We start from the raw sequence: 20,661 nt of genomic DNA, 5'->3' as shown, positions 1-20,661 counted from the left end.
TTTTTTTTTAAGGGAAGGGGGGGGGGATTGATAATGAGCCCGGGCCGCGCAGAGCTTCCTTCCATCTCCAGCTCTCTTTTTCATTTCCTTTCATCTCGTGACTGATCGATCTGCTTTTGGGCGTCTTGACTATATTAGACTTGTGTGCATGTGTGTGCGTGTGTGTGTGTGTGTGTGTGTGTGTGTGTGTGTGTGTGTGTGTGTGTGTGTGTGTGTGTAGACGTATACATTTATGTAGTCATACATATACACAGAGACATAGAGAGAGAGAGGCCTATAGGAGCCGCTATGTGTCTTTTGGATACACATAATATCCTACAGAGTGATTTATGGATTCTGGATGGATGGAAAGAAACGCAAAACACACACACACACACACAAAAAAATGGCTTCTTTAAACAAAAATATATATCAAATAAAAACAGATAAAAATAATATTTATATGTATATATATATATATTTTATTTTTCTTTTCTTTTCTTTCAACAGATGTACCGTGAAGAGTGCTTGCCAGAAGGCCACTACCAGCTCGCCGCGTTGGCTAGCCTACGGATCCGGCCAGCAGTGTATCGATTTCGAGCAAGTCCTGCCCGATCGCATCCCCATCGCTCAAACAGCAGTCGTAAGTTTCAACTCCACTCCACTCCACCTACACCCCCACTCCCCCCACTCCCCCCGAAAAAAAAAAAAAAAAGAAAGAAAAATGTGTGATTGACTTCTCTTTCATCGTCTGGTTGAATCTGTTCGATGCATATATCGAAGTGAAAAAAGCCAAGAGAAAGAAGATAGACAGTGGATGGGAATAGGTAGTAGTAGTAGTCTCCATCAATTTATGGAACTCTATATAACGTCCAAGACGATAAAAGACACTTTTGAACGTCGTTTGATGTTTTTTTTGTTTTTTTTTTGCCAAAGGATCACGTGCGCTAGCACACACACGATGTTCCCCCCCCCCCTATCATATGGAAAGAGAAAGCTGGGGGGGGGGGGGGGTCGCAAAACGGAGAGACGTCGTAGTAAAAGTTTGGTGCTGCTTGTTGCGGATGTGGAAGGGCGTACATTTTTTTTTTCTTCAAATGCTCCGGAAGCTTTTTATTTCTAACGCGATTAGTTACACTGTCTCGGTTTAAAAGATCGGGGCGCTGTCGCTTTTCCCCCCACCCCGTTTCCCATATTAAACATTACAAGTCATCGGTGAATGTCATGTTCAGAAAAGAAAAAAAAAATAAAAATAATGTAGATGCCGGGGTAGGGGGGGGGGGCTGCTCTCATCGAAATTTATGAAGCGTGAATATCTGCCGACATCCCGCTTATTTAAACAGTGATGGTGGTTTTCAGTTTGGTAGGAGGAAGGAGGAGGAGCGCTACCACCAAAGAAAAAAGAAGGGGGTGGTGGCAATGGCTGAAGAAGAGGACGATGATCTAATGAAATCATTGTCGATCAAAGTCTCTTTTCTTTTTTTTCGGACGCCAACCGACGGAGGAGTGCGGTTTTTATCCCCTCCCCGCTCCCTTCCGTCCGTCCATGCGGATGCTCTGGCACAAGATTTGTCAAGAGAAAGATGCAGAGAAGCATGCCAACTCGAGTTATGAATGTAATGCGATCTTTGTCGACTGCAGATGCCCGTGCTTTGGAAACACCCTTTCGGCCAAAGCAGTCAAGCCGAATTAGGGAAATCAAATAAAATATTAAAAGAAAAAAAAGGGCCTTTTTTTATTTATATTTGAAAACCGACAAAAGCGGCGGCGCCGTACATGCCCAAACTGAAACAAAAAAAAAAAAAAAAAAAAGAAGAGAGACGCGCGACACGTGAACACTAATGCGCGTTGCTTTGTGTTCATAATACGCGACATGACACGTCGTAAAAATTAGAAACGGCCGTCGCGATCCCCCTCCCCCCCCCTCTTTTTTTTTTAATTTTCATATTCCAGTCAACTTGACTGATGAGAAACGACAAGTTTTCTCCTCGCTTGGTTCGTTTTATATATATATTTATTTTATTTTTTTTTTGATTGACTTCATTATTTATGTTTGATTTTGTTGTGTAATATTGTTGGGGAAAATACGAGGTCATTTATTTCCGGGGGGAGGGGAGGGAAAGTAGACCAACAGTCGAACGTCGGAAGTTGGACAAATTGTCATCATCTACGTTTTCCTCGCCACGTTGTACGTTTACGATGTGTAAATAGTAGCATCAAAGCAAAAATGCTTTAGGTTTTCTTTATTTTATTTTATTTTTTTCGATATTGCGTACCATTAGGAGAACGACATCTGCCACCGTGACGTGTTTACTCGTTCCCCTCCTTTCCATCTGCGATTGTTTCTTTGGTCCGTTTGCGATAACAGCACGTGCGCGGACAATGTCCCCCTCCCAATTTTGTAGCTTTTCTTGACCCTAAACTTGCAGTCCCGCTTCGCTTAGTTATTACGTCCGTTAAACGTGAAATTTCTTATCCTTTCTTTTTATTTTCAGGTTCAGTTGACGATCAGGACACTTCCGGATTTGCCATTAGGCGCCAAGTACAAGTGCGTTTTTGGCGATGCCGACCCCATCGACGCCACTGTCACGGCCACTGGACTCTCTTGCCCGACGCCGGATCTCCAATCAAGACCGGCCATTCCGACCTCCTCCGTCAGCGTGGCCAATTCCGTGCTGACGCCGAGCTTGACGGGCAGCAACCAGAACACGGTCACCGATCACGTTCTGGTCCCACTTTCGGTACGTTTTTTTTTTTTTTTTCTCTCTTCATAAAACAATTAACAAAAGTCCACCTGGGTCTTTGAGCGTTTACGGGTCTGATCGATTTTTTAAAGAAAAAAGCGAAAAACCGGACGTTGTTTTGGTGCATTCAACGAGTTGTTTCCCCTCTCGACTTTGCTGCCATTCGAGCAGGTCATTACACACTGGATGCAATTAGGCAAAAGTACACACTGTCGACTCGTCTCGTTTTCTTTTTATTCAACGCTGATTGCTTCGAAAAAAAAAAAGAAAGAAAACGAATGACGCTCGTCTTGACTTCTTATACTTCGCATTTTGAACGATGGGTCCACACCTGGGGGAAATATCTGTCCGTTAAGTCTCGAAAAAATAAAAGAAGAGGTTTTATTTTTATTTTTGAACTAACATCAATAACGTCGGGAAACAGCGTCTCGCGGCGACGGATGAACGTCCAATGGACGCAGATGCACACGCAATAGCCAAAAACGCGCTTTTGAAAATGACAGATGGCTTCCCCCCTCTATTCTTTTTTTTTGTTTTTTTTGTTGTTCTTCGCTCTCAAAAAAAAAAAAAAAAAAAAAGAAATATATTAATAACAGCAACAGGCAAAAATAAAAGAAGAACAAGAATAAAGACTTCCTCTGGGTCTTTGCCTCTCCATCAACGTCCGTCCGTTAGTTAAACAGATGATATGAATCCCAACCTGGTTCTTCTCATTGTTGTTGTTACTATTGTTGTTTCTTTAAAACGATGATTATGTTTTTATTTTTATTTTTCATTATATCCACTCTACGCATCTCTACATGCATATGAAATGTAAATACGAGTTCTACATTTTCTAATGGAAATGACTGGCCGATTCGTGGGGGGTGGATTGTTTTCGTCCGCTCTCTGTGTAGCAGAACGAAACTAGACAAAGAAAAGGAAACTTAACGGGATTGAAACATTTCTTTTCTTCTTTGTTCGTTAAATCATAAATCAAAATTAAAAAAAAAAAAGAGAGAGAGAGAGAGAGAGAGAAAGAGGAAGGAAAATGCATCTTCATAATGTATTTACTCGTGGCAGGTGCGGTCGTCTGAGACGAACAAGGATTTTGTGAGCCGCAATTTCGCCTACTACGACTGTTCCAGGCACACTACCTGCTCGTCCTGCGTCAAAGCCCAATGGGCGTGCAACTGGTGCGTCCACGAGAACCGCTGCACCCACAACGCCAGCACATGCCAGCGGACCGTCGTCAGCGGAGAAAATGTAAATATATTAAACTAACATTAAAACGATTTTTTTTTTTAAATTTGTTTAATTGATGAAACTAATGCGTTTTTTTTTTGTTTTTTTTAATGATAGAATCCGGCACATTTGATGACGCACGGAGCCGGCTATTGCCCGCGTTTGAGACGTCCGGCCGACGAAGATGATTTGGTACCCAGTGGAGTCGCCCGTGAGCTCGTCCTGGAAGCTGAAAACCTGCCACACCCTCAGGCCGGACACGCTGGTTTCCAGTGCCTGGTCGACATCGAAGGAGCCAAAATGGCCATCGGCGCCCGCATCGAGGCCGGACGCTATGTGGTCTGCGACAAGACGACGGTAACTTTACATCATCTGTCGCAGTTTATTATTCGATTGACTTCTGGTTCTCACGCTGTCGACTTCCGCCCGACAAAATGTTGCACCATCAGCAGGAACTATATGACGCGACGGGTGTTCAACGTGAAGCCCCGAGCATGAGAAACACGAGAATGATATGAATGAGAGATGAGCCGTCATAAAATGCCTCCTGATTTTCTGCTTTGATTTTCCAGTTTCTCATTTTTCATTTCCTGGTGTATTGTTTTTTTTTTTTTTGCAGTACTCTTATGAAGCCAACGTGGGTGAATACGAAGCCCAAGTGTCAGTCGTCTGGAACGGAGACCATTACGTCGGTTCCTTGCCCGTCACTCTGTACAAGTGCGACATACTCGGATCTCATCGAGATCATCCCGATTGCTCCCTCTGCGTTACCCGAGCCAAAAAGTACCGTTGCGCCTGGTGCGGCTCCGTCTGCGCCTACAGTGAAGCTTGCCCTCTCAGCGCTGCATCTGAATGTCCTCGACCCACGCATTGACGTGGTACGTCTAAAATAATTCCATTGTTACATTGAATAAAAATGAATTTCTAAATGATTTATTTGCTATTTTCAGATCAAGCCGTTGAGTGGCCCGATTGAAGGTGGAACTCTGGTGACGATTGAAGGCAGCAATCTCGGCCTGAAAGAGGAGGACGTCAAAGGCAAAATTCGCATTGGTGATATACCCTGCGAGCTGATTGATTATCAAGTTTCGGTCAAGATTATCTGCCGGACTGGGCCAGCTCCGGCTGAAATCGATGCGCCCGTCATTATTGGCAATACGGCCGGCTACACTGAATCGACCGTCAAATATTCCTACAAGGTTCGTATTTTGTTTTCTAGCTTCCGTTTTTTTTTTTTACGCAAGTGCTCTTTGTGTGCGTGTAAACGACGGGCACGGGTGTGTTCTGCGTTGACGTTTCGAGTAATGGCATCCGATACGGACGGCCATTAACCTCTAACGTTACCCACTCGGCGCATTGTAGTCGGATTTCTGCGCAATCCGAGAGTCCGACCTCGATTTGCTGTTCCATTGAATTTTCGTTTGTGTTTGTTTTGTTTGTTTTTTTTTGTTTATCTTTTTCAGTTGTTGCAACATTCGTTCGATTTCCTGTCGACCCACATTTCCCTCCATGTAATTCGGGTCTTTTTTTTATTTGTTTTTCTTTTATGATTGTTCAGGACTTGGAATTGCACAGCGTGTTCCCCACATTCGGACCGCAAAGCGGTGGCACTTTGCTCTCCATCACGGGATTCCACCTCAACATGGGCAGCAGCGTTTCGGCCTTCCTCGACGAACTGCCCTGTCTGGTGAACAGCAGTCACGCGTCCGGAACTCGGCTCTTGTGCACCAGTTCGCGCACATCCGGCCCGCGTACCGTCGCCCAGTTGACTGTGACCATAGACAACGCTAAACGTGTTCTGGCCAAGAATCCGTTCAGTTATACCAAAGACCCGACGATCATGGAGGTCAAGCCTCTCAGGAGCTTCGCCTCTGGCGGCCGACTCCTCTCGGTCCACGGCACCAATCTCGATTCGATCCAGAAACCTCAAATGGCCGTTTATATGGATGACGGAATCACCGTGGCCAACGTGACGGTACGTAAAAGAGGAAATGAGAGCAAACATTGGAAAGTCGGAGGAAATAACACAGACCCCGCAAAAAAACAAAAAAAAAAAAAAAGTTTAAAATAAAAAAAAAAAAAATATTTAATAAATAATAATTAGATCAATTTGAAAGAACAAAAGAACAAATTCAAACTCGACCCTATTATTTTTCCCCGTTCTCTTTTAGATTTAAATATATGCAAAAATCTATTTTCTCTAATGATGTTTTGTGCATGTTCCAGGTGTGCCGAGTTGTAAGTGCTTCGCATATGGAGTGCCCGTCCCCGCCCGTTGACTTTGAAGCCCTGATCAACGCCCGCCGGATGCAGTTGGCCGCCCTCACTGCCGCTCCGTCTTCTTCACCGTTGTCGCGTCGCAAGCGAGCCGGTCTGCGGCCGCATCGCGACGTCCCGCGTTCGGTCACGTTGCGCATCGGCTTCCTGATGGACAACGTCGAATCGGTCCGCGACCTCAAGAAACACTTTCAACAGCTGCAATACGTGGAAGATCCCAGCTATTCGGCATTTGTCGGTGCCAGTTTGATCAAGTTGTACAAGGGCGACACTTTGGTCATCGAAGGCGAGAATCTGAACTTGGCCAGCGACGAAACGGACGTCAACGTGACAATCGGTACTCGTTCTTGCAACGTCACCTCTCTAGCAGCCACGCAACTTGTGTGTACGCCGCCCGAAGTCCAGCCGACAGGCACGGACGAGATCGGTATCAAGACCGAATCGGGTTTGCCGCTAGTTGTCGTCCGTGTTGGCCAGAATGTGCGATTCCCCATCGGATACCTGCAGTACGAAGTGGTGAAGCCGTACACATTCCCGCCTGAAGCCATCGGTGGTATCACGGCCGGTGGTGTTCTCCTTGTCCTTGTCTCCATCGCCATTCTGCTCGTGTACCGCCGCAAGTCGACACAGGCAGAGCGCGAATATAAACGCATTCAGATCCAGATGGATACCCTCGAGAGCAACGTCCGCTCCGAATGCAAACAAGGTAATACAACATTTTTAAAAAATCCAAGTTTTAAAAAAAAAAAAAAAATTACATTTTTAAAGTTGACCTTCTCTTATTTTCAATCTGTTAAATATGCCATTAAAAAAAAATCCTTAAAAAAAACTTATCTTTCCTGAAATCACCGCTAAAAAATGATGCACTCTGCGTGCTTGATTTTGTTAACGCTATCTCAAGTTGTAGCACGTTTTGATTGTTGGTTTGATTTGGTTGGATTTGATACTCTCTTTCGTGCCCGCCCCTTCTTTTATACTGACTATTCCTTTTATTTTATTTTGTTGGTACTGTATTTTGATATCTATATTGGTTCTTATTTTATTTGTCGTGTTGCTGTGCCGTTTTCCACACAGCGTTCGCACAAATGTGCACGTGGGACACGCGACGCTCTGGTCTTGGTGGTGGTGGCGCCAATCTTCCTGGTATTGGCTTCATTTCTGGCTTTTATTCTTTTTTTTTTTTTTTTTTCCATTTTATTGATTTATTTATTCTTTCCTCCCATTTTTCTTTTTTTTTTTTATTAGTTTCCTTCCTCGTACCTACCAGCCCCGTTGGACCCTCTTTCATGCCATCCCCCTCTTCCACTTCTTCTTTAATCCTTGACTTCGGTCCCGTTTTTCCATCCTTCCGAGACGTTATGATGAGCTTTCTCCTCTTTTCTTTTGGCCACCTCTTTTTACTTTGTATTTTTGCTCCGGTTGCGCCGCCGTTTCCAGTTATATATCTCTCTTAAAGCTCTTTCTCATTCCGTCTCATCCAGCCCGTCCTCACAATTCCGTTGATCTCTCTCTCCTCTACCTTTTTTCTCAGATTCTCGAAGGCTATATACATATATCGCTAGTTTTTGTTACTGTAGATGAAATTGTCGAGTGTTAGGCTATATCGTATAGGTATATAAATAGAACACAAGAAAAAAGAGAGTCTTGTCTTGAAATATATCTAGATTAACAATTTTCTTTTTCCATTCGCGCAATTCTTTTGTTTGTTTTTTTTTACAGCTTTTGCTGAACTCCAGACGGACATGACGGATTTGACAGCGGATTTACAATCACTCGGTACCCCGACGCTGGATCACAAGACGTACGTGATGAAAGTCTTCTTCCCAGGAGTCAACGATCATCCAATCCTCAACGACCCAAAGGTAAAATAGAAATATTTCGAACGCAATCAACGCAGAATTACGGACCGAAATGTTTGGGCTATTTTTTTCATTAAGATCTTTGCAACAATTGTTTTTCGTATTTAACCTTCCTTTTCGCTTTTTTTGTTATACAGCGTCGTCTGACTGGACCGAGAACCAATTACGATGCGGCTATGATGCAATTCGAGCAGCTCATTTGCAACAAACACTTCTTGCTCACCTTCATCGAGACGCTCGAATCGCAGCGGGACTTTAGCATCCGCGACAAGTAAATCTCCTGCATTTCATTCTTTACATTGAATATTTCTTTATTTAAATGTTTTTTTTTTCTTCTCTCTTTTGCTGTGTCCAGGGTGAACGTGGCTTCTCTGCTGGTAGTGACGTTGATGGGCAACATGGAGTATGCCACGAGCGTCTTGCGTTCTCTTCTCTTCCGACTGATGGATAAGGCCGTAAGCACCAAGCATCCGCAGCTGATGCTCCGCCGCACCGAGTCCGTTGTGGAGAAGATGCTCTCCAACTGGATGGCTCTCTCCATGTACCACTACCTCAAAGACCGAGCTGGACAGTCCATCTTTGTCCTATTCAAGGCTATCAAGTACCAGGTGGAGAAGGGACCCGTCGACTCGATCACGCACGACGCCCGCTACTCGCTCTCGGAGGAGAGACTCCTTCGCGAACAGATCGATCACTCTTTCGTGGTGAGTTTGTCTAACGCTCCAATCTCTTTAGTGATTTCCACTGTTGCTAATCCTTCTATTTTGGCCGCCCCCCCCCGCAATCCCATCCAGACGATCCATCTAGTTCAAGAGGATCACTACGAGAAGATCCCCTACCAGCCGTACCACGTAAGTGTGGGCTTTATTCGATTTGGAAATCAATCATGACGTCACCGTTTTTCACTGTATGCAACAGAGAAAATAATACTCTTCCTTTTTGGTTTCGGCCTTTTCTCTTTCGTTTGTCACCAGACGATTCCCTTGGCGCCAGAAGAGCTTGAGGAGAAGATCCAGTGCCGCGTCCTGGATTGTGACACCATCAGTCAAGTCAAGCACAAAATACTCGACGCCCTCTACCGTCACACCCCCTTCTCGCTGCGTCCAGCTGTTTACGAAGTCGATCTAGGTATGGTTTCTCGTTTCATTTTTTTTTTTTTATTGTTTATAGTTGGGAATTCGAAATTGGATTTGCTAATTTAAATTTGTATTTGATTGTTGCAGAATGGCGACAGCTGCGCGGCGGCAGTGTCATCCTGTCTGATGAAGATGCGACATCAAAAGTCATCAACGGCTGGAAGAAGCTTAATACTTTAGCTCACTATGGTGTCAAAGAGTCTGCTGTTATGTCGTTGGTACCACGCAAAATCAACAACTGCACTATGACGAACGGCCACTGCAAATCGTCGTATCGCAACTGTAAGTTACACCTTGTGCCATTCAAATCCGATTCGGACGATTCTAATTTAGCCATTTCTTATTGTTTTCGCTTTGAAGGTGTCAACGCTTACAACTTCAACTCGACACTGACTCACGCAATCCTGCAGAACGGCAACGGCGATCCGGAAAACGGGGTGAATCACTTGCAAACGTTCCACTTGGTTCGACCGCCCATGGACGACACCAAGTCGAATAGCAAGCAATGGTCACCCAACGGCCAGATGGATCGCACGCCCAAAGCCATCCCCGAGATCTTCCTCACCCGTCTCCTCTCTACCAAAGGCACAATCGAGAAATACGTAGTCGATTTCTTCCGCACCATCCTGACGGTCGACGAGCATTTACCTCCGGCTATCAAATGGCTCTTCGATCTCCTCGACGAAGGGGCTCGCAAGCATAATATTACCGACCCCGAAGTGCTCCACGCCTGGAAATCAAATAGGTATAGCGAATATTTTTGAAAAATCATTACTTAGACATATAATTAATAATTTTTTTTTTCCTTTCTGCAATGGTTAGCTTGCCACTGAGATTCTGGGTAAATTTCATCAAGAATCCCGACTTCGTATTCGATATTTACAAGACTAACACGGTTGACTCTTGCCTGTCGGTTATCGCACAAACGTTTATGGATTCATGCTCCACATCTGAGCACCGCCTAGGCAAAGATTCGCCTTCCAATAAACTTCTTTTCGCCAAGGATATACCAAAGTATGAATTGATTTGCCTCTCACGTGAAAAGCCAGAATTTATATTGATCTCACTTTATTTTATTGTGAAAATAGATTCCGCGAAATGGTTTCGTCTTTCTACCAAGACGTTTCGAGTATGCCTCAGATCCCCGACCAAGAGATGAACTCGACCATGCAGCAACTGTCGATGCTGCACATCGGAGAATTCGACACTGTAGCCGCCCTGAAGGAGCTCTATATCTACGTTAATAAATACCGTGTGCAGCTTTTTGAAAACTTGGAGGAGGAGAACTATTGCCGGAAACTGCAACTGGCCCAGCGCTTGGCCAATGTTGCCTGCGTCATGGAGGGCGAAGAAACTTCGGCCTGTTGATGACAATTAACAATAAAAAGTAAAAAACGCCGAAATCTTACGGCTTTGTCGTGGAGAAATCCCTTTCTGATCTGTGATAAAAAGAAATGGCAAGAAAAAAAGCAAGATAAATTTGCATGACGATATCGGCGTGTGAGAAGACCGATATTTCGCCCGCTCGTCAAATGTTAAAGGGATAAATAATTATGAAGCCGCCACAAAGAGATAGAATAACTGTTTGGAAAATTGTGCCTCGATTGGTCTCTCTTCTTTCGAGATCGAATCCGCATTTGTTTTGTTTGGTCCCCTCACCTCGTTTATTTTTGTAACTGGATATCATTGGTTTTCCCTCTCCATTTGTAGATTCTATTGGCGTCGCATGATTCTTTTGCATGGACCGATGGTGGTTCTTGTCGCCTCTCCTTTTCTTCTGTAAGATCCCTATACCCTGTAACTCCCTCGCAAAAACATGAGTAGTTTAAAATGATGTTCATTTTCATGTTAAATATTAATACTATGGGGCTGTTTATATGTCATTACATGTGCACACAGAAGACACTGTCCACCCGTTGGAAACGGTGTTCCCTCCTTAATCATAGACCAAGCTTTTCAGTTTTTTCTTTCAAATTGTATACACCTTGTCCCTTATGTTTCTCTCATTATTTTAAAATTCAGATCATGTCTAATATTATATATATGAAATGGAAGAGAAAAACAACCCTTGCGAATAAGCACATGCGCATTATCGAGACAGGTGGAACATATTTTTCCCCCTATCCCCTGACTATGGAGTTGACTGTTGATTTTCCCAAATGATTTGTGGCCTGTGTGGTTTGTACGTGTATATTCGCAAAAATTATGTATCACAAATTTGGAAAAAAAAATGTTTTTTTCTAGTCAGGTTCTGAAAGAAAAAAAAATTGTCGTTGCTTTATTTCTCCTAATTTTTTAATTTTTAGGTTTTAGTAGTTGTTAATCTTTTTTTTTTTTACCTCCTAATAAAAATTTTAGATAGGGAAAAGGATTATTGTAGGGAACCCGCACAAGGATTTGCTAAATTACATGACGGACAACCCGCATTAGAACTTCAAGATCGCTAACAGATGCTTCATTAATGACCCGGAACGCGCTCAGGCAAAAGCACAAACAACTTCCGCGTGCCTTACGCTGTAATACTGAATCGCTAGTCACTTGTTGGTAAGCTAAGGAAGCTATTCAAGTTGAGAAACATCCAAGAACATTGCCTACCACCTGAATTTTGTTCGACCGAACCTCAACGTATACCGTGTAACGAAATGCTTTATAAGTCTTGAACGGAAGAGCGGCGCGTGATACATTCCAATAAGCTCTTGCCAGCGTTATGGCATAAAATAAATTGAAAAGGATGGCTGTGTTTTTCCTTAAGTCATCCCTTCGATTAAACAAGGAGATCATACTATAAAAAAACGGGTCGGAGAGAGCAGAAAAAAGTAAAACAGAAAAAACGATAATTTTTTTTTTTTTTGAGCGAAAAAAATATAGTATTTTTCCGTTTTACTACTATTTTCATCTAGCGGTCATTTTCTAGTTAATTCTCTACATACAGTACAATCACGGAATATTTTTGCTGTATTGCGCTAGCGCTGTAGCGTACTGGCGCTTGGGCTTATTTATTCGGGCTTAAAATTTTTTTTTCGGCAAAAATTGATACTCATCGGAATTGGTTAAATATCCCAGGATAAACTCAAAATTGAATCTGTTTCAGGGAAAATTGCTGTTTTTTTTATTAAGTTAATCGTTTTTGAAATACACCGAATACTTGACGCAATGCTAGCGCGATGCAGCAGAAAGTCGGGCTTATTTATTAGTCGGGCTTAAAACTTTTTTCGGCAAAAACTGACACCATAGAAATTGATTGGATATCACAGGATATACTCGAAATTACAGCAATCCGTTTTACCCCAAAAAAAAAAATTTTGGCTTTTTTTTTCTTTTTTACAGCTATGGCCATCTAGCCGCCAGATTCCTATTTAATTTTCTCATTCATTCCTTCAGACGTGGATTGGATATGGTTACTTGAACACTGGATTTGCAAATGCAGTACAGCTGACTTATGTTTCACATGGTCAGTTGGAGATTTCCCAGGCAAAATTTCTAGTAACTCAGCATTTGGTACCATCTTTACTATAATTTTATACAGTATCCTGCATGTCTCATTAATTAAGATTTAAATCCTTTTATAAATTGTCACATCAGTGAGCAAGGTTCAGTTTAGGGATTGAGAGCCCTCAGCGACTATAACACCTAGCCCATATTCAAATTGTAGCACTTGATTGCTGCCACTGATTCTTCAAAATGCCTATCTTGTATGGAATGCTTGACAGCCAAATGGTACTCCGACGTCACATAAATATCAATTGTTTACTTTATTTACATTTATTAAAAATTTTTGAAGGAATGATTTAAACAAATGCCAAAGGTGAGACATGCTGGAAAAGCTTGATACGAATATGTAGACGTAGTTTTGGAATTCAGAGGTGCAGCCGGCTGTTGGGTAAAACTTCATTTAAATTTTGTTTCAATTCAATATGTTTTAGTTACTATTTGTGTGATTACACAAAGGATTGCACCATCCAGGCAATGTGGATATTCTGCCATGTACATGATAAACCGAGGATTCTTCGTCAACATGCAAGATGTTACTCCCTGGTAATGCATTTCTGCTGAGTTTGTTTAGTTTTCTAATTTTAATCGTCAATGTTGTATTAGTAAACTACTGTTGGCAGAAAAGCTGATACATTGGGAAAACGGTTATGACAAGTGTGATGAATAAATCACCATAGGTCAGTTGTCTTGCCTTCACAATTGCAACGAAGAGGAATCATGGAGTCAAAAACATTAAAAGGTGGTACTATTTTAAATTTTTTAATTGTTTTTATTGGTGTATCACTAAGTGCTGATACATGTGTAGAACATGCTGGAATTCATGTCATCCTGGAGAGGACTAAAAAAAAACGAACTTTATCCACGAAGCACCTCATTAATCATGTCCCAAACGATTGTCTGCGGGCAGCCAGCAATCTTTCAATGGCTAACAAGCATTTAATAGTTTTGAAAATCGCGGTTTGCACTCCCTAAGGCGACAGTCCTTAATCCTCACCTGTCAATAGATTTGAGTGCAACCATTTCTATTCTGAACTGTCGCCTACGAAATTCTTTTTCCATAAAATCAGGCGATATGATGTTATAATGGAAATTGTTGTCAAGACTGCCGAGACCAGGTACATTGTTTACCTTAACGTTTAGTGATCAAATCAACCAACTTTGTAACCTATCTGTTTTTTATGGTGCATGGAACGTCCAACCGGAAAGCCCATGGAAGATCTCTGTGTCCAACACGAAGGGTTCTTCCAAACTTTCGTATTCAAGTTTTTGCTATGGTGATCATTTGCAACTGCTAGCCTTTTAGAAGCTGCTGCCAGGATTCTACAGGAATATGGCAGATGATGAATTTATGTACCATGTAAGCGATATCAATAAGAACGTCTTATGCTTATCTATGTTTTATTTTCTTAATTTAGATTAAAACAATAGTGAACCTGCGAAGGTTTCTTGTTGGGATGCGATAACAAAAAGTTATAATAATTTGAAGTACGGAATTGAATTTCCCTCCATCAGTCGCATGTGTATTCCCGCGTATTACGGTATTAATTATTTAAAAATTGAAGTGCATATCTGGGCTCCCTTCCTTTCCGTAGCCCCGTTTCCCCTTGACTCATAATAAGCCCGTAGGGGGTCATGCCCCTACTGTACGGTATATATAAAAACAACATATACCGAGGTTTGGAGGGCTCTGGCCGGAAAGGGGACGTGGGGGTCCGCTTAGTCCGATGATGTGTTCACGGAGGGCGAAGTGGCTACCCACAAATCCGAACTAAAGGTTAATCGCTCCTGTAAAAATGTTCCAAATCTTCAGCTCTTCTTCCGGCTTCTCTTAGCCAATCACCGGGTAATCTCCCCGGTGGGTCAACAAGGCAGTGTCTCCCCCTGCCTGGGTTGACGGCAACTTTTGAAAGGGCTATTATGCCTTTTTAAAGTTGCAAAAATAATTGTAATGTGCAGAGAATTGTCAATAAAAATTTTTTTATAAAATTTTTTTTGAAAAATTTGTTTCTTTCATTGTCTGTGTTAGCTGTATTCACACATTACATTTATCAACTTTTTTTTTTCTTTGCATTATTTGTTTTTGTCACCTTTGATGGTAAGCATTGTTTCCATTGGTTTATCGTTTATCTGTAAGCATTCTATTATTATCCAGGGATCGAACCCTGATTGTTCGGCATACCGCTCCGATGCTCTACCAATGAGCCATGATTCATATGATGTCAAGTTGGCTTTTTTCTAGTTACTTTTGGACTTGCATTTACACTTAGAATAAAACTGAAATGCAATTCTGCAATATACTCTTCTACATTTATTCTACTTCATTTTTACACATCTACTGAGGTTTGATCCCAGGGTAACAGGTATCGCAGCTAAAACCTCTACCACAGAGCTTTGAACCTATTGAAAGAAATAGAAAGATAAACATATAGTTGTGAAAGACTGCATAAACATCCTAGACGATAACATATAATATGCGATAATAAAATATTTAGATATATCTCGTGGCTCAATGTTAGAGCATCGGCGTTGCACGCTGAATGTCTGAGGATCGGTTCCCATACGGGTAAAACAAGATACAAAATTACTTCAAAAAATATCCAGATACTACACGTTGTTCCTTGAATCTAAGTTGAAGAATTCAAAGAGTGTAATAAATAATAATTGAATACTTACAGATAAATGATAAACCAATGGATACAATGCTTACCATCAAAGGTGACAAAAACAAATAAAGCAAAGAAAAAAAAAAAGTTGATAAATGTAATGTGTGAATACAGCTAACACAGACAATGAAAGAAACAAATTTTTCAAAAAAAATTTTATAAAAAAATTTTTATTGACAATTCTCTGCACATTACAATTATTTTTGCAACTTTAAAAAGGCATAATAGCCCTTTCAAAAGTTGCCGTCAACCCAGGCAGGGGGAGACACTGCCTTGTTGACCCACCGGGGAGATTACCCGGTGATTGGCTAAGAGAAGCCGGAAGAAGAGCTGAAGATTTGGAACATTTTTACAGGAGCGATTAACCTTTAGTTCGGATTTGTGGGTAGCCACTTCGCCCTCCGTGAACACATCATCGGACTAAGCGGACCCCCACGTCCCCTTTCCGGCCAGAGCCCTCCAAACCTCGGTATATGTTGTTTTTATATATACCGTACAGTAGGGGCATGACCCCCTACGGGCTTATTATGAGTCAAGGGGAAACGGGGCTACGGAAAGGAAGGGAGCCCAGATATGCACTTCAATTTTTAAAATATAAAATACCGTCTCGGGAATCCGAATTAAGTATAGAAATGTCATGTCATCCATCCAATCATTACAATTTATTCAGTGTTTTGCCCCAACCAAGAATCTTTTCAGATCCAATGTTACTATTAACCTATGCTGAGAAAAGAAAAACAACACCATTAAGCATCTCAATTGTTGCTCATGTGACTTACATGACACATAGATTCAACTTCTGGCAGAAGCTTGGGAAAGGCCATACAAATTGCAGATGAACATCATTGTATAAGGCTCTTGAATGATAAAATAGCACCTGTGGAATGTTGCATTGTTGATAGTTATGTTCCCAGTATGCTGAAAATCCTTTCCTATTGGATAAATTTTTTTTTGTAGATTAGACATGGTTGGCAAAAAGGAGGAGAAATGCTTCGTCATAAATTCAAAATTTTTTCAAGAAAATTCCTTTCATACCTAAAGAGTCCATGTATGATGTTCATCACTGCAATGCCAGCGAAGTGAAACATCTTTAGGGCCATTTAAGTACCCAGCTTCACCAACACTCTGAATGTAAAGGACAAGTTGTTCTTTAGCAAGAGAAGCAGAATTATTTGAGGCTTCTAGCTGTGACAGAACTATAAGGGATTGCTGTTACACAGGATTCATTCACACAAAATGGTACTTCTCATTAGACAATTTGCATACTCTATTACTTTACCTCATACCTTAATGGTAATGCACTCTGTGTTTTTCAACTGTAGGCTCACTCTTCCATCCTGTAACACTTCCAGACTTGACTTGATCCCCCACTAAAATTCTGTGAATGCAAAATAATAGCATTAAAAATACTTTTTCGATAGACAAAAAACCGAAAAGTACCTAATTCATGTTTTATGTTGAACTCGTGCTATTTCTGGGTTTCCGTACCACAACCGTTTTTCAGCCCAAATACGGTCCCACAATTGTTCACTTCCTTCGCTGCATGGACTTATTACTAACAATTCTTTTAGTGCAGCACTAACAGGATTTAACTTTAACACACTGTCAGGTGGTAGACTGAATAACTAAACAATAAATAATTGTTTGTTAAAATTCTATACTTATTTTGAATTCTTATTTGAAAAGTTTAGGTACCTGACTGTGTTCGCCTAATGCCAATTCATCCTCATGTTCAGTTAGGGATGAGTTTGGAAAAACCTCCTTCACTGTTTGGAAACTCGTCCGTTCCAATTCGTTCTTTTCCCCTAGCTGAGCTTGTATACTCAAAATTTGAGCTACAAAACACAAATGAATAAAAGCAAATAAATAGAATCATTATGTATTAGGTCTTACCATCCTTAGCTTTGCTGTTATCTAATATTTTGTGTTGTTCCAATAATTGGGCCTGCAGCTTCATAATTTGATCTAATAAACAATAATTAATAATTGAAAACCAATATAATAATCTTAATACTTACCATCCTTTTGTTGTATTATCTTATCCATTTTTCATTTGTTCCTCCAGCCACGCGTTATTCTCCATCCACACTACTGAACTAACTGCGAATGGCATCCAATGGACTGAAATTGCCTACGCCAGTAATAACGAGTCTGAGCGGTAGATGGCTACGTGTCGGAAAAAAAGAAAAAAGTGCGATTTTTTTTTTTTTTTTTCCGACAATTTTTTTTTTTTTATGTAAAACGGATTGCCATATAGATTCCGGAAAAATTTCTATTTTTATCCTTAAGTTATTTTATTTGATTTTTTTGCAAAACGGATTGCCATATAATTTACGACCATTCCATTCACGTTTTGAAAAATGGATCCCTAGCGCACTCTGGAGACATCTTGCGAAATTGCTTGTTCCTTACCGAATTCTTTGACTGCTTATGTTATCTAAAACAAAAATTGTGATTTGTGACAGCTCTGGCACACCCTATACAATCAAAACCAGCAGAGGATTTGAATAATAAGGCCCGGCTTTATCGTTGCCCTGGTTTCTTAGAATTTTTAACAATTTCAGACTACAAAAATGGTGGGTTTGCTGTTTATTGGTGGTGTAGAAACCATATCCCTCAATTAAATTGAAGACAGCTCTCAGTTAAATTGTATCCAAAACTAATAAATGTGACTACCACTTTATCCACATTATCATGATTAGTTATTGCTATGCTTTAACCATCACCTTTGTTAAACTAGCTTGATCAGTTTTGAATTTTTCTATGTAGTCTGCAACTTTGAGGCCTTATTTGTCAGCTGTTCGGAGCACTCTGGAAGCTGCCATGTGTCTCGAAAACTTCTCATCTCAAGTAGTTGAAAGACACAACAAACCAGAAGTGGAAGTTCGGTAAGATGATATTCAAGGTTTCTTTAAAACATTAACCATCATACTATTCTATTTTCATAGCACAAGCAAGGAACTGTTACTTAACCCAGTAGTCATATCACGAAACGAGAAGGAAAAAGTCTTGATTGAAGCCTCCATCAATTCAGTTCGAATCAGTATTTCCATCAAACAAGCTGATGAAATTGAAAAAATTCTCTGCCACAAATTTATGAGGTTCATGATGATGAGAGCAGAAAATTTTATTGTTTTAAGGCGGAAGCCTGTGGAGGTGAAGTACTTCCAGTATTAGTTTTAGTGATGTTTCATATTCATTGATTGCTATGCGTTTAGGGGTATGACATTAGTTTTCTGATAACAAATTTCCACACTGAAGCTATGTACAAGCATAAATTAGTTGACTTTGTCATTCACTTTATGGAAGAGATAGACAAAGAAATCAGTGAAATGAAATTGGCCGTAAACGCACGGGCCCGTGTATGTGCTGAAGAATTTTTGAAGCGGGTATGTTAAACTCTTTTTGTCTTCCTTACTGTTACTTAATTTTATTGTTTCTTTAGTTTTAAATCCATGAGCTTTTTTTGGAGGAGGAACAAAAGAATTCAATAAGAGAATTCCCAACTTTATTTGCATAAACCTATTTGCAAGCAAGCTTATTCAAAATTCTTAACTTGTGTACAATCAAGTAACTCTTTGCGTGAGTTCATGCACAAGACCAAAGAATAAACCAGAACATTACCAAAAACTATTATATATTTTGAAAAGCTGGAGTGTGCATGTTTCTTGATAATATCTACTGTAAACAGTTTCACACCTCAATCAGAGGGACGGCGCTAGCCAGTTCAAAAACTTGAGAGCCATTTCGAAACCTAGGAAGCATACGGCATTGGCAGGGAAGGCTCTGTGGATAAAAGGTAAAAGTACATGTAGATATTCGACAATAAATTGCTTTCTGCAGTTTCCGCTTACCGAAGAAAAACGGGAACAGCTCCTTTATAAAGTGCCCGAACTCCTTCTTCACGCATTAACACTTTGAACACATCTCGTACTCCATTGGGGTAAGTTCCTTCGGGCGCTTTATTTTTTGAAAAAAAGAAGGTAGCGCTTTAAACTTTTCTGAAGGATAAGTGACATTTATTTACCTGTTTGTAATCTACTCTTCAACACATCCGGTGGAATAGCAATAATCCAATTTGCGATTCCTGCCATACCTCCAGCAAACATTGTCCGAAGAGGGCTTAATTTGCCCTCCGAGTTTTCGGGTGCAAGTGTATTCTGGAGCCATTCGTATGTCATGAAATAGATTCCACTGGCTGGCACGTCTATTTTTAACACAATGCAATTAGTAGATCTTTACGAAGATTCTGTTTAGGAATATATCCTACACTTACCTCTGAGCAAAGTCGCTCCTGTCCCACGATAGATGCTGCGAATACCTCCTTGTTTATATAACTGTCGAATACAGTCGATTGGCCCTGCATACTTTGCTGGGCCAGTACTTGCTTGTTGTACCTAAACCAATGAGATGGTAGAGAAAGCTTTGTTAGTATCTGATTCATTACCAGCAATTCTTCACTATTACCTGAAGTAAACATTTAATTCTTTCACCAGGAGCCATAATGCTTTAACATTAAAAAAAGTAAGTATGATCTGTTCAAACTTTAACAAAAGCTAATCTTACATGGTTGTGCCAATAGCAGAAAAGGCTCCTGCATTGAAGAGTTGTAGCAATGTCAGTTTTTCATTAGGATGACTTTGTTGAAGCTTTTTCCCAATACCAAAGCCAAGAAAACTTATAGCAAAAATAGGTGCAACACCAGTAATAGGGGCAGCCATACCTAATTATGTATTTTTTTATATAGTATTTGAAATACCTTTCACAAGACTATGACTATTAGGCAAGTAGTAATCATGGCTTATTCATTTACCTTTGTAAAGGCCTCTTATCCCTTCGTGTTTTATTGTTTTCGTTAAGCAATCCCATGTTCCCCTGTAGAGTGGGGCCTGTCCTGGTACAATTGGCATCGTTTGAAGACGAACCTAGAGCATGTATATGTTTACACCTGTTTTATTTTCAAAAATAATTTGCAGGAGTTACCTTTAATGTATCAAACGGGTGGCCCACAAATATGGTACATACACCGCCAAATCCACCGGCGAAAAAATTTTTGATCGGGCTTACTTTGTTAGCTTCACCCATTTTTCGAAAAAAAAAGATTACTGCCGAAAAACTGCAATTTGGGAGGGTATAACAATAGAAATCCTGGTAAAAACTGGAGGTACTTTGCAAATGACCGACAACTGACGTAAAAGATAACAGATGAAATCTCACGATGAAGACGTTCTATCTGATTACTGTTTCCCTTCCCTGCATATCAAAAGCAGCATGTTTTAGCAGTCGA

General features: G+C 40.8%; 3 protein-coding genes and 2 long non-coding RNA genes across 6 annotated transcripts in view; 3 read left to right on the top strand and 2 right to left on the bottom strand.

Moving 5' to 3' along the window:
• Nucleotides 1–11,473, top strand: part of LOC130686582 (plexin-B-like) — a 38,133-nt gene extending 26,660 nt beyond the window's left edge. The window contains 19 exon segments of the mRNA XM_057509703.2: nt 490–622; nt 2,475–2,720; nt 3,786–3,968; nt 4,065–4,304; nt 4,567–4,809; nt 4,811–4,825; nt 4,898–5,146; nt 5,506–5,922; nt 6,174–6,930; nt 7,299–7,367; nt 7,944–8,086; nt 8,221–8,354; nt 8,439–8,787; nt 8,878–8,934; nt 9,058–9,211; nt 9,307–9,501; nt 9,580–9,964; nt 10,042–10,233; nt 10,308–11,473. Of these exon segments, the coding sequence (XP_057365686.1) occupies nt 490–622; nt 2,475–2,720; nt 3,786–3,968; nt 4,065–4,304; nt 4,567–4,809; nt 4,811–4,825; nt 4,898–5,146; nt 5,506–5,922; nt 6,174–6,930; nt 7,299–7,367; nt 7,944–8,086; nt 8,221–8,354; nt 8,439–8,787; nt 8,878–8,934; nt 9,058–9,211; nt 9,307–9,501; nt 9,580–9,964; nt 10,042–10,233; nt 10,308–10,587 (4,441 nt within the window). The 3' untranslated portion in view covers nt 10,588–11,473.
• The window catches only part of LOC130686579 (actin-related protein 2/3 complex subunit 4), a 26,535-nt gene extending 7,528 nt beyond the window's left edge, over nt 1–19,007 (top strand). The window contains exons 1-5 of one of the 2 annotated variants that reach the window (XM_057509700.2): nt 17,798–17,950; nt 18,144–18,262; nt 18,323–18,530; nt 18,593–18,763; nt 18,820–19,007. In XM_057509700.2, the coding sequence (XP_057365683.1) occupies nt 17,948–17,950; nt 18,144–18,262; nt 18,323–18,530; nt 18,593–18,763; nt 18,820–18,825 (507 nt within the window). In that variant the 5' untranslated portion in view covers nt 17,798–17,947 and the 3' untranslated portion in view covers nt 18,826–19,007. Of the gene's footprint in view, nt 1–17,797; nt 17,951–18,143; nt 18,263–18,322; nt 18,531–18,592; nt 18,764–18,819 lie in introns of those variants that run through there. The other variant, XM_059494103.1, reaches the window with a different exon arrangement.
• Nucleotides 12,616–13,254, top strand: LOC130686587 (uncharacterized). The gene is made up of 4 exons (XR_008999929.2): nt 12,616–12,717; nt 12,802–12,936; nt 13,001–13,099; nt 13,168–13,254. It is a non-coding gene; the product is annotated as an uncharacterized LOC130686587 (long non-coding RNA).
• Nucleotides 17,080–17,460, bottom strand: LOC130686580 (uncharacterized). The gene is made up of 3 exons (XR_009420561.1): nt 17,393–17,460; nt 17,268–17,339; nt 17,080–17,209 (listed from the first exon to the last, which is right to left on the bottom strand). It is a non-coding gene; the product is annotated as an uncharacterized LOC130686580 (long non-coding RNA).
• LOC130686574 (mitochondrial carnitine/acylcarnitine carrier protein-like) lies at nt 18,866–20,661 on the bottom strand. Its single transcript, XM_057509695.2, has 8 exons — nt 20,358–20,661; nt 20,188–20,299; nt 19,941–20,097; nt 19,842–19,881; nt 19,651–19,771; nt 19,402–19,581; nt 19,229–19,334; nt 18,866–19,160 (listed from the first exon to the last, which is right to left on the bottom strand). Exons 1-8 carry the CDS (start codon nt 20,457–20,459, stop codon nt 19,079–19,081), a joined length of 900 nt encoding a protein of 299 aa, XP_057365678.1. The 5' UTR covers nt 20,460–20,661; the 3' UTR covers nt 18,866–19,078.

This window comes from Daphnia carinata, chromosome 2, assembly GCF_022539665.2.
Source record: "Daphnia carinata strain CSIRO-1 chromosome 2, CSIRO_AGI_Dcar_HiC_V3, whole genome shotgun sequence".
In the NCBI taxonomy this organism is placed as follows: domain Eukaryota; kingdom Metazoa; phylum Arthropoda; class Branchiopoda; order Diplostraca; family Daphniidae; genus Daphnia; species Daphnia carinata.
This window is presented reverse-complemented; position numbering and strand designations above follow the sequence as displayed.

Coding starts and splice junctions, on each gene's coding strand:
- LOC130686574 (XM_057509695.2), bottom strand. CDS start 20,459: ATGGGTGAAGCTAACAAAGTAAGCCCGATCAAAAATTTTTTCGCCGGT. Junction 19,882..19,940: donor TCTGCTATTGGCACAACCAT/GTAAGATTAGCT, acceptor TTAATGTTAAAG/CATTATGGCTCCTGGTGAAA. Junction 19,772..19,841: donor GAATTAAATGTTTACTTCAG/GTAATAGTGAAG, acceptor TCATTGGTTTAG/GTACAACAAGCAAGTACTGG.